Here is a 16,929-nt window from a genome sequence, read left to right as displayed (position 1 = left end):
GAACCCAGGATCCTCAGATCCCAAGCTGGCACCCTAACCACTAAAAACCCACGATCCTAGGATCCCAAGCCGGCACCCTAACCGCTAAGAACCCACGATCCTAGGATCCCAAGCCAGAACCCTAACCGCTAAGAACCCAGGATCCTAGGATCCCAAGCCGGCACCCTAACCACTAAGAACCCACGATCCTAGGATCCCAAGCCGGCACCCGAACCGCTAAGAACCCAGGATCCTAGCATCCCAAGCCGGCACCCTAACCGCTAAGAACCCAGGATCCTAGGATCCCAAGCCAGCACCCTAATCGCTGAGAACCCAGGATCCTAGGATCCCAAGCCGGCACCCTAATCGCTGAGAACCTAGGATCCCAAGCCGGCACCCTAACCACTAAGAACCCAGGATCCTAGATCCCAAGCCGGCACCCTAACCACTAAGCCGGCGCCCTAACCACTCAGCCGGCACCCTAACCACTAAGGACCCACGAACCTAGGATCCCAAGCCGGCACCCTAACCACTAAGAACCCAGGATCCTCGGATCCCAAGCTGGCACCCTAACCACTAAGAACCCACGATCCTCGGATCCCAAGCCGGCACCCTAACCGCTAAGAACCCACGATCCTAGGATCCCAAGCCAGAACCCTAACCGCTAAGAACCCAGGATCCTAGGATCCCAAGCCGGCACCCTAACCACTAAGAACCCACGATCCTAGGATCCCAAGCCGGCACCCGAACCGCTAAGAACCCAGGATCCTAGCATCCCAAGCCGGCACCCTAACCGCTAAGAACCCAGGAGCCGAGGATCCCAAGCCTGCACCCTAATCGCTAAGAACCCAGGATCCTAGGATCCCAAGCCGGCACCCTAATCGCTGAGCCAACACCAGGCTAACCCTTTAAAACTCTTAAATGCTGTGATGTAATTCTGCAGGTCACATCACAGTCGTTAGGTGTTTTAATGGGTGAGAAAATGCACCTGTCAATGTTGCAATTGCCATCGTTCTCAACAAAAATATACAACCACTCAATTTTCCAATTTTCGAAAAAATGATTGCGGTAACTTGGGCTTATTTCGGATTGAGTATACGATCGGTCATTCAATGGAGCATCAGACTTTAATCTGATGGTCCAGGTTTCATGTCCCTTTTCGGGTGATAATTTTGCCTCGCCCCATATAAAGGGATTTTGATGAAGAACTTTGATGAATACATATCAAGGGTCTTCATTTACTTCCCGTTGCCAAGCAGCCAGGTGTGTTGTTACACACGCTGTTGTATCATTAATGGCAATATGGCGCCAGTATTTGTGTTGCCTCTCCAAATCCTGAGTGAGGATGAGTGAATAAACTTTTGCGCGAATGCCAACCTCCAAAACAACCTCTACACAAGTCGAGCAAAGACTAGTTTGCATTAGTCATTGAACGCAATGGACATGACGAGGATCTTGTGCAGTTATTTTTGGTCTGATGCGGTTGTCATCATGTATTGCTGTTTTCCACCTTTGAATGCTGCCACCCATCTTCTTGTAGTCGCCCCTGCACGGCAATGCCATGTTAACCACGTCTCAAGTCCTTGGTGACGTGTACTTCCGTCAGTTCCACGTGCCATTTGAATCCTGATGAATGCATGCTGTTTCTACTTACGGAACTCCATCACAGAACTGCATATCGTCTCGAAATTACCAACGTCATCATGCGCATGTCTCGTATTTAGCACATATTGGAATTAAAAAAAAAAAAATTCCACGAGTATTCTGTCGTGTGCACAGGGGTGCACTTTTTTGTTTCTCACACACCACAGACACATAGGGAGGTCATGGCCCCAGGATAGCCAAATGACGATGGCCAAATTTTATTCCTTGTGCAGGAAAATGGAAACTTCTGCACTTTTGTAATGGCTTCCTCCTCTGCGGCAAGAGAAAATGTCCCCATCTTACTATAATTCACCAAATGTCTGTCTGTCTGTCTGTCCGTCTGTTCCCAGGTACCACAAAAACGGCTGAACCGATCGCAACGAAATTTTGGGTGGGTAATCCTGGGACCCCTTGGAGTAAAATAGGCTATATTGTTTTTCCAATTTTTTTCCAATTTTCCAATTTTTCCAATTACCAATTTTCCAATTTTCCAGTTTTTCCAAACGATGGAATAATATTTACCGATATTTTGCCGATATTTTGCCGATAAAAATGAACAGTGATGTGGCTTTTATTGAAATTCTACAAATATTGTTTAGATTTTGATGATTTGTGTGATATGATTTAACGGATGTTTATATAAATCGTTTAAAATAAAAAAAAGCCTTCAATTTCCGATATTTTGCCTTTTCATTTCGGCGTCCCAATTGAAGCCCCGCCCATAGGGCAGGTACCGTTGCTAGTTTTTATAAATTAACAAGCAGTATTGATACACAAGGAAATGGGAGTAATAAAGAAACACCAGCATGGAAATAATAAATTACTTACACTAAAATGGACGACGAGGGCACAATCTGAACCTTGATAAAGACAACACAGAACACATATCGTATTTCCGGTGTATTCACCACAAAGGTGTATTAACCGCACCCCTAACTTTTAACTTTTTTGCCGATAAAAAGTGCAGTTAATACACCGGAAAATACGGTATTTGATTTTTTCAAGTTATTGCCACAAACCTGAAGTGAAAAAGGTTTGCTCAGAGCAATGGGGTATGCACAAGAACAAATAAACCTTCAAACTGCCACAAAGAATGTATAACAGGGGTAAATGGTGTCTGTCCTTATGTCCGCATGAGTTGTTACAGGTGCAGCAGGTAGGTAACGGGGTCCAATGGAGGCACGGATGGTGGTGGCTTTCTTGGGGGAATAGTCCACTCATGTTCGATGATAACGGCAGCCTTTGCTCTCCCATATTCCTACCTGTTCTCTCCAAATCCAATCGCACCTGCCAACTCAATCTCTTGTTGGAGATAACTTCCAACTTTACTCGACTTAATTTAAACCTGCCACATCATGTTCATGCCCCCCTCGCAAATAGCACCGGCCAATTCCATGTACCAGGCCTCAATGGAATCACAGGATTTTATAGTGGGTTATCATTAAAAGGAGTAGATGGATACACTTGGGCTTTGGGACTCCACACGATAATACAAATTGATTGACAGATGACGTCACTCGCATTTTCCACAAAAATTCGCCCGCTCAGGGGGAGGCGGACAACATTACGACGTTGGAATATTTCCTTTATATTACTGTACACAACCCGGGAGGGGGGGCTGCACCATGCACCATTCCCTATGTACACAACAATACGTGTGATAGACAAGAGGGGAAGAGAGAGGGAAGCACACAAGTACAACAACAGTAGGGAACAGGGACATCGGTAGATCTGTGGAAGGTAGACGGCTGGGGTGGGGAGTGGGATTACAAGGTATAAACAGTAGAAATTCGACTAAAACGATCGGGAGAAACTTATATTTGATGATCCTGGAGAAGCACAGATGACGCACAACCTCGCTCGAGGAACCGGAAGCGGAAGTCAAGTGGAATTTCAGGGAAGAAAGACAATTAAAGTGCAGGAATGATGGGTACAATACCTTTATTTTAATAAATAAATTGCTTTAGGTTCATGATGTTCAGTTTTGGTGCCCACTGCTGTGAAACCAGACAAATGTTTGTTTGTTTATTTCTTTATGTAACACTGTGGCCTATCTTTTCTGGCGTATTGGATGAACTATTCAAGAGTTTTGCTTTTGTCCTGCTACTTTGTCCTGCATTTTTGACCGACTGTGTTTTCACGAACATCTCCCACCTTCCTGTTACTACCGACTCCCTGTGCAGAGCTGCCAACCAGGAGCACCGGGTTGTGAACAATGCGAGCCTGGCTTCTACGCTGATCCTAGAGTAGCCCAGGCAGATTATTGCAGGCCTTGCCCTTGCCCTGCTATTGGACAGTAAGTCACCATCGTGGGAAATTTAGTGAATGGGTATAAGGACTTTCCTCATTTCGTCCTGCCCTTAGCATGGGCTATGTTTGTTTATGCTTTACTTAAAACCCAAAGAGATTATAATCACCATCGGAAGTAATGTTTAACTCTAACTGAACTGGGTGATTTTGAGCTTTCCTTCACTGATCTCGGCTGTCGATGGTCCGATGAACTTGAAAATTTGCACACGCACAGATCATCACATAATGAACGGGATGCTGAAATTATTTTTTTCAAAATGTGTTAATTTGTCAAAATATTGCCTAATTATATTGTTCTATAATTATTACCCTGCGCTCGCGAAGCGACAAGCGGGGTTAAGCATTCAGATGCGTATGTGTGCCGTGTGCCGTATGTGTCTGCATTTAAAAATTCATTTTCTCGGCAACCGTTGGTCCGATTGACATGAAATTTTATGATTGGAGTGCCATCGAGTTCAGTCTCAGCTGGATAAGTTAGACAATTAGTAATGTACTGTGTCTTTTGTTGTCACACAGGAGTCCTGGTTCTTGCTACCTGGATCCAGATGGGCAGCCAACATGTACCTCGTGTCCACCAGGCCACACTGGGCGCTATTGTGGCAGGTATGAGGGTGCAGGCAATGGGCATGTGGGACCAACATGATAACTGGGAAATTACAGTGTTAAGTGCAAAGAACACGATAATAATTATTGTTAATAGAAATGAATGATAATCAAAATTATGGTAACAGTGATGTCATCAAACTATCCATCCTTGCCAGTTCTTTAACGAGGCATATTCATGATTGATGACTTCAATACACAATTCAAGGCAACTTCTCGATGAACTTTTTAGGCCAAAATTTTTGTCTATTGGGCAGCAGATAAACAATACACGGGTCTTAGTCAACTATTGCCTGTTTGTTAAAAAAATGGCAGGGTAGATCTTCGTACTAATATCGGTTGTTTGTGCCCCTCTTTCATACACACATACACACACACATATATATATATATTGTTGCGGATATGGGATTTGGCCTCCATCCATATCCGCTTGTAAATATTCCCCTATTTCCCCAATACTCCCCAACTATCCCCAATCCCCCATTCCCTAGTCCCATTGTCTGTAAACAACACTCTGTAGAACCGACCTTCCCCTTTTTCCCCCATTAAATGTCGTGCCCAGGTTCACCGCATCTCACGTAGACAACTATAGGACATCTTGCTAGTTATTCTTAGTCTATGTCAGTTAAGGACTCGTTTCCATTAATTCTGACTCTTCGTTGCACCAGAATGTGATTGTATGGCACCAGTAGTGAGTTTAGGACCTCCCCATACCTCCTCCCATCTTCCTCATGAAACTACAACAACAACAACAACTACAACAACAGCGCGCGGGGAGTGTGCGTCCTCACTCCGGCTTGGTTGGCCGCCATTGCCCATGTGCTCCGACGGGGTTACCACGAAGGGGCTGACTGTCAGCTCCTCGTCAAGGGTGGAGCCCGGTAACCCCCCCGCACCCAATAAGAAGCGGCGGGCCGATTCCATCTGGGGCGGAGCTAACGAGCCGAGGGCGTGTCACTCCCCGCTGGATATACGCAGCCACTTACCGGAGGTGACGTCAGATGCGCCCCCAGCTTGGAGAGAGAAGTCGCCACCTCCGAGTGCTGAGAGACCTCCCTGCATCTTTTGGACCGCGCTTTATCCTGTCCCTGAGCCAAGGTGCACCTTGTGCTATCCATCGACTACCTGCCCTTCCTTGCCATCAATCCCTGTGTGAGTCAGTCTTGTCCCGTTTATCTGTGGTCTGTCGGGGCTAATATAAGACCGTATTTAAGTGCCCACCTTCCTATGCTGTACCTCTTGTCCTTGTAATCTAAACGTTCTGCATACAAATATTATAACCTCCTCCGGAGGTCTTGAGAACTGTACCCCTGGTGTCGCGTCATTTAATCCAGCCGTTGTGTCCTTTCCTTAATTGATCTAGCGTAGCGCGACTCGGCCAACGTTCGAGTATAATCGGGTAAACTGTGCAGACGCGGTCATACCAAACCGCTCGGTAAACTAACATCCAAAACCGCGTCTGTAACATTTGGTGTCGAGGAGTTGGATTCGGACCTGGGACTAAATTTGTTAGGCCCAAATTTTGGAACACCAATTGTACTATTAGAGTAACATTTGGTGTCGGGAAGTGGGATTCGATCCGGAGCGCGTTTCACGCGCTCGAAATTATAACAGCGAAATTTAATTGTGTTTTACAAAAAAAAATAAAAACCCGAATTTTGAAAGTCGCGCTATGGCAGACCAAGACGGCTGGGTTCCGGTAGAGGAGAGGGAGGCAGGGTCGATCCAGGACCAAAATGAGGGACAAGAGGAGAGCGAAGCAGTGAGGGTAGCAGATTCGCAAAATAGCGTCGTCGCGCACGAGGTTGCGGGCGCGCAAAATGGCGCCTCGAACATAGCCACGACGACCGCGCCCGCGACCGTAGTAGCGCCACCGGTGGATTTGAACCTTTTTCTTATGCAAATGAAGGCCCTTATGGACAAGAATAATGAGGAAATGGAAAACAGAATGATGGGGGCCCTTATGGGCCAAATGGGGGTAATGAGGGACGAAGCGAGGGGTACCGGTGAGGGGTTAGACAACGGGATAAAAGAGGTGAAAAATGGGTTAATGGGGGTAGAAAATAGAATGGCTGCCCAGGAGAATCAGATAGAGGGAGTGAAAAATGGGTTAGAGGGGTTAGAAAACAGGATGGAAGGCAAATTGAGGGACATGAGGGACCAAGCGGAAAGGGAAGTTAACCAAATGGGGCAGCAGATAGAGGGGGTCAGAATGGGGGTAGAAACCAAACTGGATGCTCACAGGGAGGAAATGGAGCAGATGAGGGTGGCATCTGGGCAGGAGATGCAAGTGATGGGAGAAGAGATCAGAAGAGGGGTGAGTGAGGAGGTCGGAGGAGTGCGCGAGGAGGTGAGGCACTGTAAGGAGCGCATGGAGAAGGAGGTGAGAAAGGGGACTGTAAAATTGCAAGGGGGTATAGAGGAGTTGACGCTGGGAGTAGAACAACTGACAGTGGGACAAAAGGAGTTGGGGGTCAGGTAAAGAAGAACACAGCGGTAATAGAGGGTTTAAAATCGACACAGAAGGAGATGAAAAAGGACGTAGGGGTAATTAAAAAAGAGTGTCAGACGGTACATGAGGACCTGACGAGGAAAATGAACAAAGTGGTAGAGGTGATGGAGGTTAAAGAGCGGGAGGTGCGGGAGCACATAGAAAAAAATAAAGTGGAGTTAGAGGAAGAACTTAAAGGGGCGCACGAGGAGATGAAGGAGGTGAAGCAGAAATTAGAAGAAGTGGAAGAAGGGGTGAGCGAAATTAAGAAGCGACAGAGAGAGGATAAGAAAGAGATAAAGGAGGAGGTAAAAGAATTGGTCCAAAGTCTGTGTTTGGATCGTGATGATGTGCTCATTAACCGGATGAGGGATTCGCAGGTGATGGAGGAAAAGCGAAGAGGAAGAGGACCCGGTGTAAGTGGTGACCAATATGGTCGTGCGTATGATGCGCCAGGTGATTTAAGAAGCTTGGGGGTCGAGATGGACCCGGGTGTTCGTGAGAGGCCGTTGGTGAAGTGTGCGACAGGTCTGGTGTGCGAAAAAGGAGGTGTGCGAGAAAGTCCGACTCTGGGGTGTGTGAGGAAAAAGTGCACGCCGAGGAGTGAGTGTGCCGTCAAGAGTGAGTTGGTCGAAGCGCGTGTGCGAGGGAGCACATGGAAGCGTGGTGTGGTAAGTGTTACAGAGGAAGTAACGAAAAAGTGTGCGCAAGAGGATGCGCGAGAAAGGTGTGTAACGGACGGGTGCATGGGGAAAGCGCATGCTGTCAAGAGTAAGGGAGAATGCATGCCTGTGGTGAGTGTTACAGAGGGTGTAACGGGACAATGTGCGGAAGAGTGTGCGCGAGAAAGGTGTGTAACGGACAGGTGCATGAGGAAAGAGTGCGCTGTCGAGAGTAAGGGTGAGTGCGCGACCGAGAGTGGAGGTGAGAGTAGTGAGAGTGACACGGAGCGTGAGTTGGTTGTGGCAGGTGAGTGAGGATGTACACCTGGAATGGAAGGATGCACACCTGGAATGGTAGAGCGTGAGTGGGAATGCACGCTGGAATTGGTAGTGAGGCACGTGGTTGGGTGTGCGAGTGAGAGCACACCTGTGATTGTCACAGAGGAGGTGACAGAGGAGGGGGCGCGAAGAGGTGTGTTGGTGAGGTGTGCGACCAACGAATGTGTGCCAAAGTGTTCGGTGGTCAGGTGTGTGACCAAGGCTGTGAGTGGAATGAGTGTACCTGGGTGTGTAAGGAAAGGTACGAGGAGCATGGGAACGGCTGGATGTGTGAGCAAGGAACGGGCTGCGGGGTGTAAGCATGCAGGTGAAGCATCGACGTTAAACGGAGCAGCGGTTAGAACGACTTATAGCCGAATCGGGCCCTCGGTGCGTGCCGGGCCTCACGTGGAACGGCCGCGTCCAGGCTCCACTAGGTGGAGCGGGCAGCTGGATAGGAAGGGTCGTCATGGCGACCACGTTTTGTTGAGACATGCCGGCAGGTCGAGATCGGGACATTGGATGGCTCCACGCCGAGGTGGTGCGTGGGGTCTCGGGCCGGGTAAGCCCCCGTCCCTGCCCCGAATGCGGGACGCATCCAGCCGCTGGCACAGAACAACCCGCATTCATGGCTTGGCTGTACGCAGCCGAGCTTTAGAAGTAAATTGGCGCACCGAGAGGCATTAGTGAGTAGACTGTGTGATGAGGTTAGTGTTTTGGCCCCAAAATTAGAGAAAAACAAAATTTGATGATTGGCAAAGGATTGGCAGTAATGATGGGTAGTGATTGGCAAATTTTTGATTTGTTGAAATTTGATGTGCAAAATTGGTAGTGGGAGATGCCCGATGTGGTGGGATGGCAACTCTGTCATCCCTCACAAAAGTGGGGCAAATGCGCTATAGATTAGGGGGTGTATGGCAGTGAAAACTAGCCCGGGTGGGTTAGGATATTGGTAGGGATCTAGCGAGGATGACATTAGGTAACGTTAAGTTTAGTTAGTGACTGATACCTGTAGTGGGGACGCAGGTAGATTAGTGTGGATGATAATGACGTGGGAGCGCAATAGTTCAAAGGGACGACTGGGAAGCGCAAGTTTCAGAGGGGAGTAGTTAGATGAGATGATGCTGTGTGAGAACTGGACAGGTGTGTGGAGCAGTGTATGAGTAGTGAGTGTTGTGGATCAGCGCGAATGCGCTTGGGGAGAGAAGGGTGCAGGTGGCACCAGGTGTGAGAGCACAGGTGTGCAAGTACAGGTGTGTGGAAGGAGTTGGAGGTGGTACGGAGTGGTGTGCATGGTGCGAAGGTGTGGTTGGGGGAAGAGTGGACCCCTTTCACGAGTACCCGGGGCGGGTAGTGTAAGTGTTAGGTAGAGGGTATAGGTAAATTGTGGTTGGATATTGGCATTTGTGGTGCGGTTGCAGAATGGTATTGTGGATGGGTGCATTAGTGTTGTGGAAATGGCTGGGCGTGTAGCCTGTTAGTGTGTGTAGTTGGTTTGGGCACTCCACCACTGTGAGGATGTCGGCCAGGTGAGGCCGCAGGTGGGCTCTGGGAGCCGTTAGTGTCAGTGGGGCCCGAGGATCCGGAGGACGGACCCGGGTAGCCCAGTGCCAGAGAGGGCACTGAGTGGGGAGAGCGCCAGAGGGCCTTCCCCAGGTAGTTAGGTTAGGGTAAGGAGCAGGTAAGCTCGGAGGCAACTACAGTGGTGGAGGTGTGCAGGTGGGTAGACCCGCTGGGAGAGGTACACGCCACAGCCCAGAAATTGTGCGAGGGCACCGGGAGATGAATCGGGGGAGTGAGACCCCAAATTGAAAAGCACCACAGTTTGGTCAATGGGAATTGGTTTTCAGAACCCATAGTGTAAGTTGGCCAATGGATTGGCAGGGAAAGACCCCGGGTAATGTAAAGTTGTTAAAGTCATTTAGGAAATAGTTAGGATTGATGAACCTGTCGCACCATACGCAGCCACTTACCTGTGGTGATGATGATGACTCCACACCTGTGTTTTCTTTGTTCTGTGTGCAGGAAATGAAAATTGCTGTGTGGATTGGTGAGACGCATCACGACGTGGATGAGACATTGGGGTGATTCCATCTCTCCCTCCTTAGGAGGGACTGATGATGAATTGGTGATGGCAAATTATGATGTTGAGTTGGAGATGGCAAATTTTGATGAGAGTTGAAAATGGCAAATTTGATTGGTTAGGAGGGAGAGAAGACGAATTTGGTTTATGGGAGGAACGGGGAAGACAGTAGGGACGGTTGTTGATTTGTAAAGTAGATGTTTATGGGTAGTGTTGTGTTGTGTAGATACAGTAAGGGGTAAGGGAGGGGCAATGTAGGTTACCTGGTGGGGGGGGGGGGGGGCGGCGTACGGTAGGAACGTACCTGTCTCACCTGGTTCCCATGTGCCCCCAGTGTGCATTACCTTACATTGCGTGCACTTTTGCGCCCTTACCACCTTACTCACGTGTCTTCTTCTTTTGTCTCCCACCTCCGAGGATCTGGCTTTGGGGCAGAGAGAGAGGAGAGAGAGGTGCTGGCTCCGCAGTTGTGGGCCTGCACTTTCGCTGCTTGCTGCCGGGATCGATACACCATATGGACCGCAATTTTTTGTGGCCACCCACCATGGACCGCAGTTCTTTTGCGGGCAAGCACCACCCGTTGATGGACCTATGGGTCAACGTGGCACCTATGCCATACAGGTGAACCACTAATAGTTGGCCCCCTGACGGCCACAATAAAGAAATGGACGCGGTTGGCGCCTTTCTTTATTTTTGAAAGAAGCCAAAAGGCCAAGTGCACCACACGAAGGCAAGACCAGCGGCAGAACATCGGCCGGCTGTGACACCACCGGTGATTTATGAACATTTTATTGGTGCACCGGATGGTGCTGACTGTGTTATGGGGTGGTGCTTTTGGTGCTTGGATGGGGTGCTCTGCACATTATTAAAGGCCGTAAGGCCACAGAGCACTCGTGGGTTGGTGTATCGATGCTGGCATGCGTGCTCTCTCTCTATGCATAACATCTGCATGTGTTCCTCCAAAAACAGGTCCTGGATCGTAGTGTAAATATCAGCGTAGTCTTGTGTAAATAATGCTCCCTACCGGCTGAATGTTTAGTTTGAGAATTCTTTCCGCGATTCGGTTATCCTGTGGGTGTGTTTCTGTGAGGAGAAGGGTGCAACGTCGCAGGGGGACATATTTACTCATTTGTGAACATCTGTAAAACTGTCGCACTCAGGGTAGAGTTAATAGTAGAGGGAACTACATCTGAGTGCCACACTAAAGTAGGTAAAAATTTATCGGGTCGGGACGCCCCGAGGGTAGAGAAGGGTGCAATGTTGCGGATATGGGATTTGGCCTTCATCCATATCCGCTTGTAAATATTCCCCTATTTCCCCAATACTCCCCAACTATCCCCAATCCCCCATTCCCTAGTCCCATTGTCTGTAAACAACACTCTGTAGAACCGACCTTCCCCTTTTTCCCCCATTAAATGTCGTGCCCAGGTTCACCGCATCTCACGTAGACAACTATAGGACATCTTGCTAGTTATTCTTAGTCTATGTCAGTTAAGGACTCGTTTCCATTAATTCTGACTCTTCGTTGCACCAGAATGTGATTGTATGGCACCAGTAGTGAGTTTAGGACCTCCCCATACCTCCTCCCATCTTCCTCATGAAACTACAACAACAACAACAACTACAACAACAGCGCGCGGGGAGTGTGCGTCCTCACTCCGGCTTGGTTGGCCGCCATTGCCCATGTGCTCCGACGGGGTTACCACGAAGGGGCTGACTGTCAGCTCCTCGTCAAGGGCGGAGCCCGGTAACCCCCCCGCACCCAATAAGAAGCGGCGGGCCGATTCCATCTGGGGCAGAGCTAACGAGCCGAGGGCGTGTCACTCCCCGCTGGATATACGCAGCCACTTACCGGAGGTGACGTCAGATGCGCCCCCAGCTTGGAGAGAGAAGTCGCCACCTCCGAGCGCTGAGAGACCTCCCTGCATCTTTTGGACCGCGCTTTATCCTGTCCCTGAGCCAAGGTGCACCTTGTGCTATCCATCGACTACCTGCCCTTCCTTGCCATCAATCCCTGTGTGAGTCAGTCTTGTCCCGTTTATCTGTGGTCTGTCGGGGCTAATATAAGACCGTATTTAAGTGCCCACCTTCCTATGCTGTACCTCTTGTCCTTGTAATCTAAACGTTCTGCATACAAATATTATAACCTCCTCCGGAGGTCTTGAGAACTGTACCCCTGGTGTCGCGTCATTTAATCCAGCCGTTGTGTCCTTTCCTTAATTGATCTAGCGTAGCGCGACTCGGCCAACGTTCGAGTATAATCGGGTAAACTGTGCAGACGCGGTCATACCAAACCGCTCGGTAAACTAACATCCAAAACCGCGTCTGTAACAATATATATATAGGCGTGGCAAAAAATATTGGCACCCTTGCACTTTTTTTCAAACAATGCACCATTTCTTCCAGACAATTGTTGAAATTAAAAAATATTTTGGTGTCCACGAATGTATTTATTTGGTTTGCAGTGGAACAAAACAAAAACATCTTGAAAAAATCCTAAATCGTAGCTTATTGCATACAGAAATCCTAAAATCCTCTCTATCTCTTTGCTGATGACTCCACTCTCTGCCGCTCTATATCTCATCCCTCAGATCGAGTCTGCAGCCTCCTCACTCTCCTCAGACCTAGACAAAATCACAAACTGGTCAAACAAGTGGAACATGTCTTTCAATCCTGACAAATCTCACGCTCTCACTTTGTCTCTCCGAAAAGACCGACTGGACAACCCTCCCATCCACTTTCTGAACAATCCTCTCCAAGAAGTTCTGTCACTCAAGCTTTTGGGTCTCAATATCTGCCATGATCTTTCCTGGGAAAACCACATTTCCAAGCTGGCCTCCAAAGCCAGTCGCCAACTGGGCATCCTCCGTCGTGCGTAGTCCTTCCTTGGCTCACCTGAGTGCCTCACCACAAACAAAGCTTTCATCCGCAGCTCAATGGAATACTGTTCCCCCCTCTGGGCCGGTGCTTCTGCCTCACTCCTAGCTCGGCTTCACGCTGTAGAAACCAAAGCTTTCAGAATCATTGGAATCTCCTGCGATAAAGCTCATTCTGAGGGCCTTTCTCTCGGTCACAACAGGCAGGTTGGTGGTCTTTCTGTCTTCTACCGACTCCTCTCTGGCCTAGCTCCCCCAGCTCTGTCTGTGCTCTGTCCCCCAAATATTCCTTCAGGTCAAACAAGATTTTCCAGCAACCCTCTTCTGGTGAAACTGCCAAAATCAAGACTCTCTGCTCACCTTCACGCTTTCATTCCTCTTTTCTCCCGCCTCTGGAACAAACTCCCTCACTCTCTTCAATCCCACTCCTCCCTCCAGGTCTTTAAAACAGCTGTTCACCACCATCTCTTATCTTCCCTGATCCAAAACCTTGATCTTTTCTACCCCCGTTAATTCACCCCAGATCCACGTTTTTGAAATACCAACTTCTTTCCTGGAATCCGAGCAGTGTCCATTTGTTTTATACCTCTCCCACTGCCCCACCGTTACCCTGCCACCCCCCTCCCAAGCCCCCTGCCTCCCACAGATCTCCCGATATCCCTTTTCTCTACTGTTGTGCTTGTGTGCTTCCCTCTCTCTCCCCATCTTGTCTCCCGCTCCCTTTATTATATGTTTTATGTGCCCATTTATGATTTTTGTGATTAATGTTAGCTCTTACACAAGCCTCAATCTTGTATACAAAAACAAAACAAAAATAAAATAAAATAAAAATGCCTGGACAATATTATTGGCACCTTTTCGAAGTTGTTAGAAATGATTAGATTTCAATCAGGTGATTCTCCTTTACTTTGGAATTTAACTCAGCTGTGGTGAGTTTCAGGTGCCTGCAATTAAAAAAACACTCATTCAACCAGTTGGAATGGAGAAAAGGAGTCATTCTGCTGTTTTGTGTTACTGTATGTACCACAATGAGCATGGAGAAAAGAAAGAAAACCAGAGAATTGTCTGAGGAGGTCAGACACAAGCTTGTAGCCAAGCATGGACAATCTCAGGGCTACAAGTCCATCTCCAGAGACGTTGTTGTTCCTGTGTCCACCGTACGCAATGTTATCAGGAGATTTAAAGCCCATGGCACTGTGGCCAACCTCTCTGGACGTGGCCGCAAGAAAAAACTTGATTAAAGATTGCAGCGAACGATTGTTTGAATGGTGGAGAAAGCACCTAGATCAACTGCCAAACAGATTCAAGCTGACCTTCAGACACAAGGTACGACAGTTTCAACTCGCACTATCCGTCACCCACTCAATGAAAGGGGGTTCTCTGTTTGGAGACGCAGGAGGACCCCACTGGTGAGAAAGCCTGACTGGAGTTTCCAAAACACACCTGAACAAGCCAAAATCCTTCTGGCAGAATGTCCTGTGGACAGATGAGACCAAATTAGAGCTTTTTGGTAAAGCACATCATCTCTATGTTTACAGAAAACAAAATGAAGCCTTCAAAGAAAAGAACACCTTCCCTACAGTCAAACATGGAGGAGGTTCAGTGATGTTTTGGGGTTGCTGTGCTGCCTCTGGCACTGAGTGCCTTGAATGTGTGCATGGCATCATCAAATCAGGAGATTGCCAAGACATTTTTTAGTGCAATGCTCAACCTGGTGTCAGAAAGCTGGGTCTCTGTCGGAGGTCATGGGTCTTGCAGCAGGACAATGACCTCAAACACACTTCAAAAAGCACCCTGAATGTTTCAAGACAAAACGCTTGACTGTTCTGAAGTGGTTCAAGACAAAACGCTGGACCTTATTCCCCTGACCTCAATCCCATTGAGCATTTATGGCATGAGCTTGGTCGACGTCTTGCATCGAGGAGATCAACGGCTGTCAATCGGCAAATGCTCATTCAAGGCTTGCACGAGGAGTGGGACAGACTACCCCAGGACCGCATCAGATGCCTGGTACAGAGAATGCATCGGAGGTGTACAGCCTGCATCACAGCTCAGGGAGGACACAAGATATTGAGGACTGCTGTCGTTCTGTCCTTGACTGTTAGGAGTGTTGTGTCCATTCCTGTGTCATTTTGTTTTGACTGTATTCAGGTGCATGCGTTTGTGTTGCAGTGCTGTGACTTTTGTTGCACCACCCCTTGTGATGTTCATGCTTTTTGTTTTTTGTGATTGAGGCAACCTTTTGTTTATTGATATGTGTTTAGTAAAGATAGCTGAACTTTACCTCTGTGTTCAAATATTTTTCATTTTTGCGTGGAGGATTTCAATGAGTGTCCTTCAAAAGATTTGATGTTTATTTTGATGTTGAGTATATATATATATACATACAGTCATACCCCGTTTTACGCCATTTCGACCTACGTCAAATCTGACTTTACGCCACTCTTCTAGAGTAAATTTCAGTTCAGCGAACGTCATTATGTGGGACTTTACGTCACTCCTACAGACGTGAAAAAATTTTTTTTTCCTTAAATATCTATTTAAAATAAATAAAATAGTCCATAAATTAACAATAAAAGAAGCTAAAAAACAATTTAAAATACAATAAAAAACACATTAAAAATATATATAAATGTACGTACAGTATACTGTACATACCATGCGTGCAGCTGCTGGTTCTCATTCAAAACAGAGGCGACGTACAGTATTCCTTTACTGTGTTTGTGTTAGCCATGGGTCCTAAGAAGGATAGTGCTAGTGTTTCCAAGCGTAATGTGGTTACGATGGAAGATAAGTTAAATCTGATTAAAAGGTATGAAAAAGGTGAAAAAGTGTTGGTGATAGTGCATAGACCTGATCGCGAATCAGAACCGCAATGCGTCATGGGATCAGAAAGGGGCAATAGCGCCGCCTGCGGTCGCTGTCACTTTGACAGACTGCTTGTTTACATTGACACACGACGTGATCCTTACCACTTTAAACTACTTTTAGGACTTTTTTACTGTGACAAATTAACTGTGAACTGTGATCAGCTCATGAGCCAGTATTTGCAAGCCAAGGACACCGTCGCAAAACTGAAAGCCGCCATTGCAGTATGTAACAAGAAGCTTACTGTTTCGGACATAGCAAACTGTGATGAACATGTGAAACTTTATACAGATTTACCTAGTTATGACCTGTTTAAGTGGTTTGGGAGTTGTTGTTGTTAGGGGGGGGGGAGGGGGGAGGGGGAGGGGGGGGGAGGGGGGAGGGGGAGGGGGGGGAGGGGGAGGGGGGAGGGGGAGAGGGGAGGGGGGGGGGGAGAGGGGGGAGAGGGGAGAGAGGGGGGGAGAGGGGGGAGGGGGGAAGAGGGGGGAGGGGAGGAGAGGGGGGAGGGGAGAAGAGGGGGGGAAGTACCCAGCATTCCGTGTATAAACGTGAGGGAGAAGAGGGGGGAGGGGAGGGGAGGAGAGGGGGGGGAGGGGAGGAGAGGGGGGGAGGGGGGCGGGGAGGAGAGGGGAGGAGGGGATGGGGGAGGGGGGGAGGGGATGGGGGAGGGGGGAGGGGAGGGGAGGAGAGGGGGGGAGGGGAGGGGAGGAGAGGGGGGGAGGGGAAGAGAGGGGGAGGGGAGGAGAGGGGGGAGGGGGAGGGGAGGAGAGGGGGGAGGGGAAGAGAGGGGGAGGGGAGGAGAGGGGGGAGGGGGGGAGGGGGAGGGGAGGAGAGGGGGGAGGGGGAGGGGAGGGGGGAGGGCACACGAATCGTCGAATCAGCACGCTGCTCTGCCACCGATTCAGATTATGTGCGACTTTACGTCACTCCTACATCATCATCTCCTTTATCTCGAAGGAGGAGAAGACCATACCAGGCTACAAAGTCGCAAAGGAGCGGCTAACGCTAATGCTTGGGGCTAATTGCACCGGCGACTTCAAGCTGAAGCCGCTCTTGGTGTATCATGCGGCGAACCCCCGGGCACTGAAGAACATC

General features: G+C 48.6%; 1 protein-coding gene across 2 annotated transcripts in view; it reads left to right on the top strand.

Moving 5' to 3' along the window:
• The window catches only part of HSPG2 (heparan sulfate proteoglycan 2), a 411,257-nt gene that overhangs the window by 204,157 nt on the left and 190,171 nt on the right, over positions 1 to 16,929 (top strand). For both annotated transcript variants that reach the window (XM_068131082.2, XM_078787133.1), the window contains 2 exons: positions 3,807 to 3,919; positions 4,450 to 4,536. In XM_068131082.2, the coding sequence (XP_067987183.2) occupies positions 3,807 to 3,919; positions 4,450 to 4,536 (200 nt within the window). The remainder of the gene's footprint in view (positions 1 to 3,806; positions 3,920 to 4,449; positions 4,537 to 16,929) is intronic.

The sequence above is a fragment of the Myxine glutinosa genome, chromosome 11 (assembly GCF_964187855.1).
Source record: "Myxine glutinosa chromosome 11, kmMyxGlut1.1, whole genome shotgun sequence".
NCBI classification, from domain to species: domain Eukaryota; kingdom Metazoa; phylum Chordata; class Myxini; order Myxiniformes; family Myxinidae; genus Myxine; species Myxine glutinosa.
This window is presented reverse-complemented; position numbering and strand designations above follow the sequence as displayed.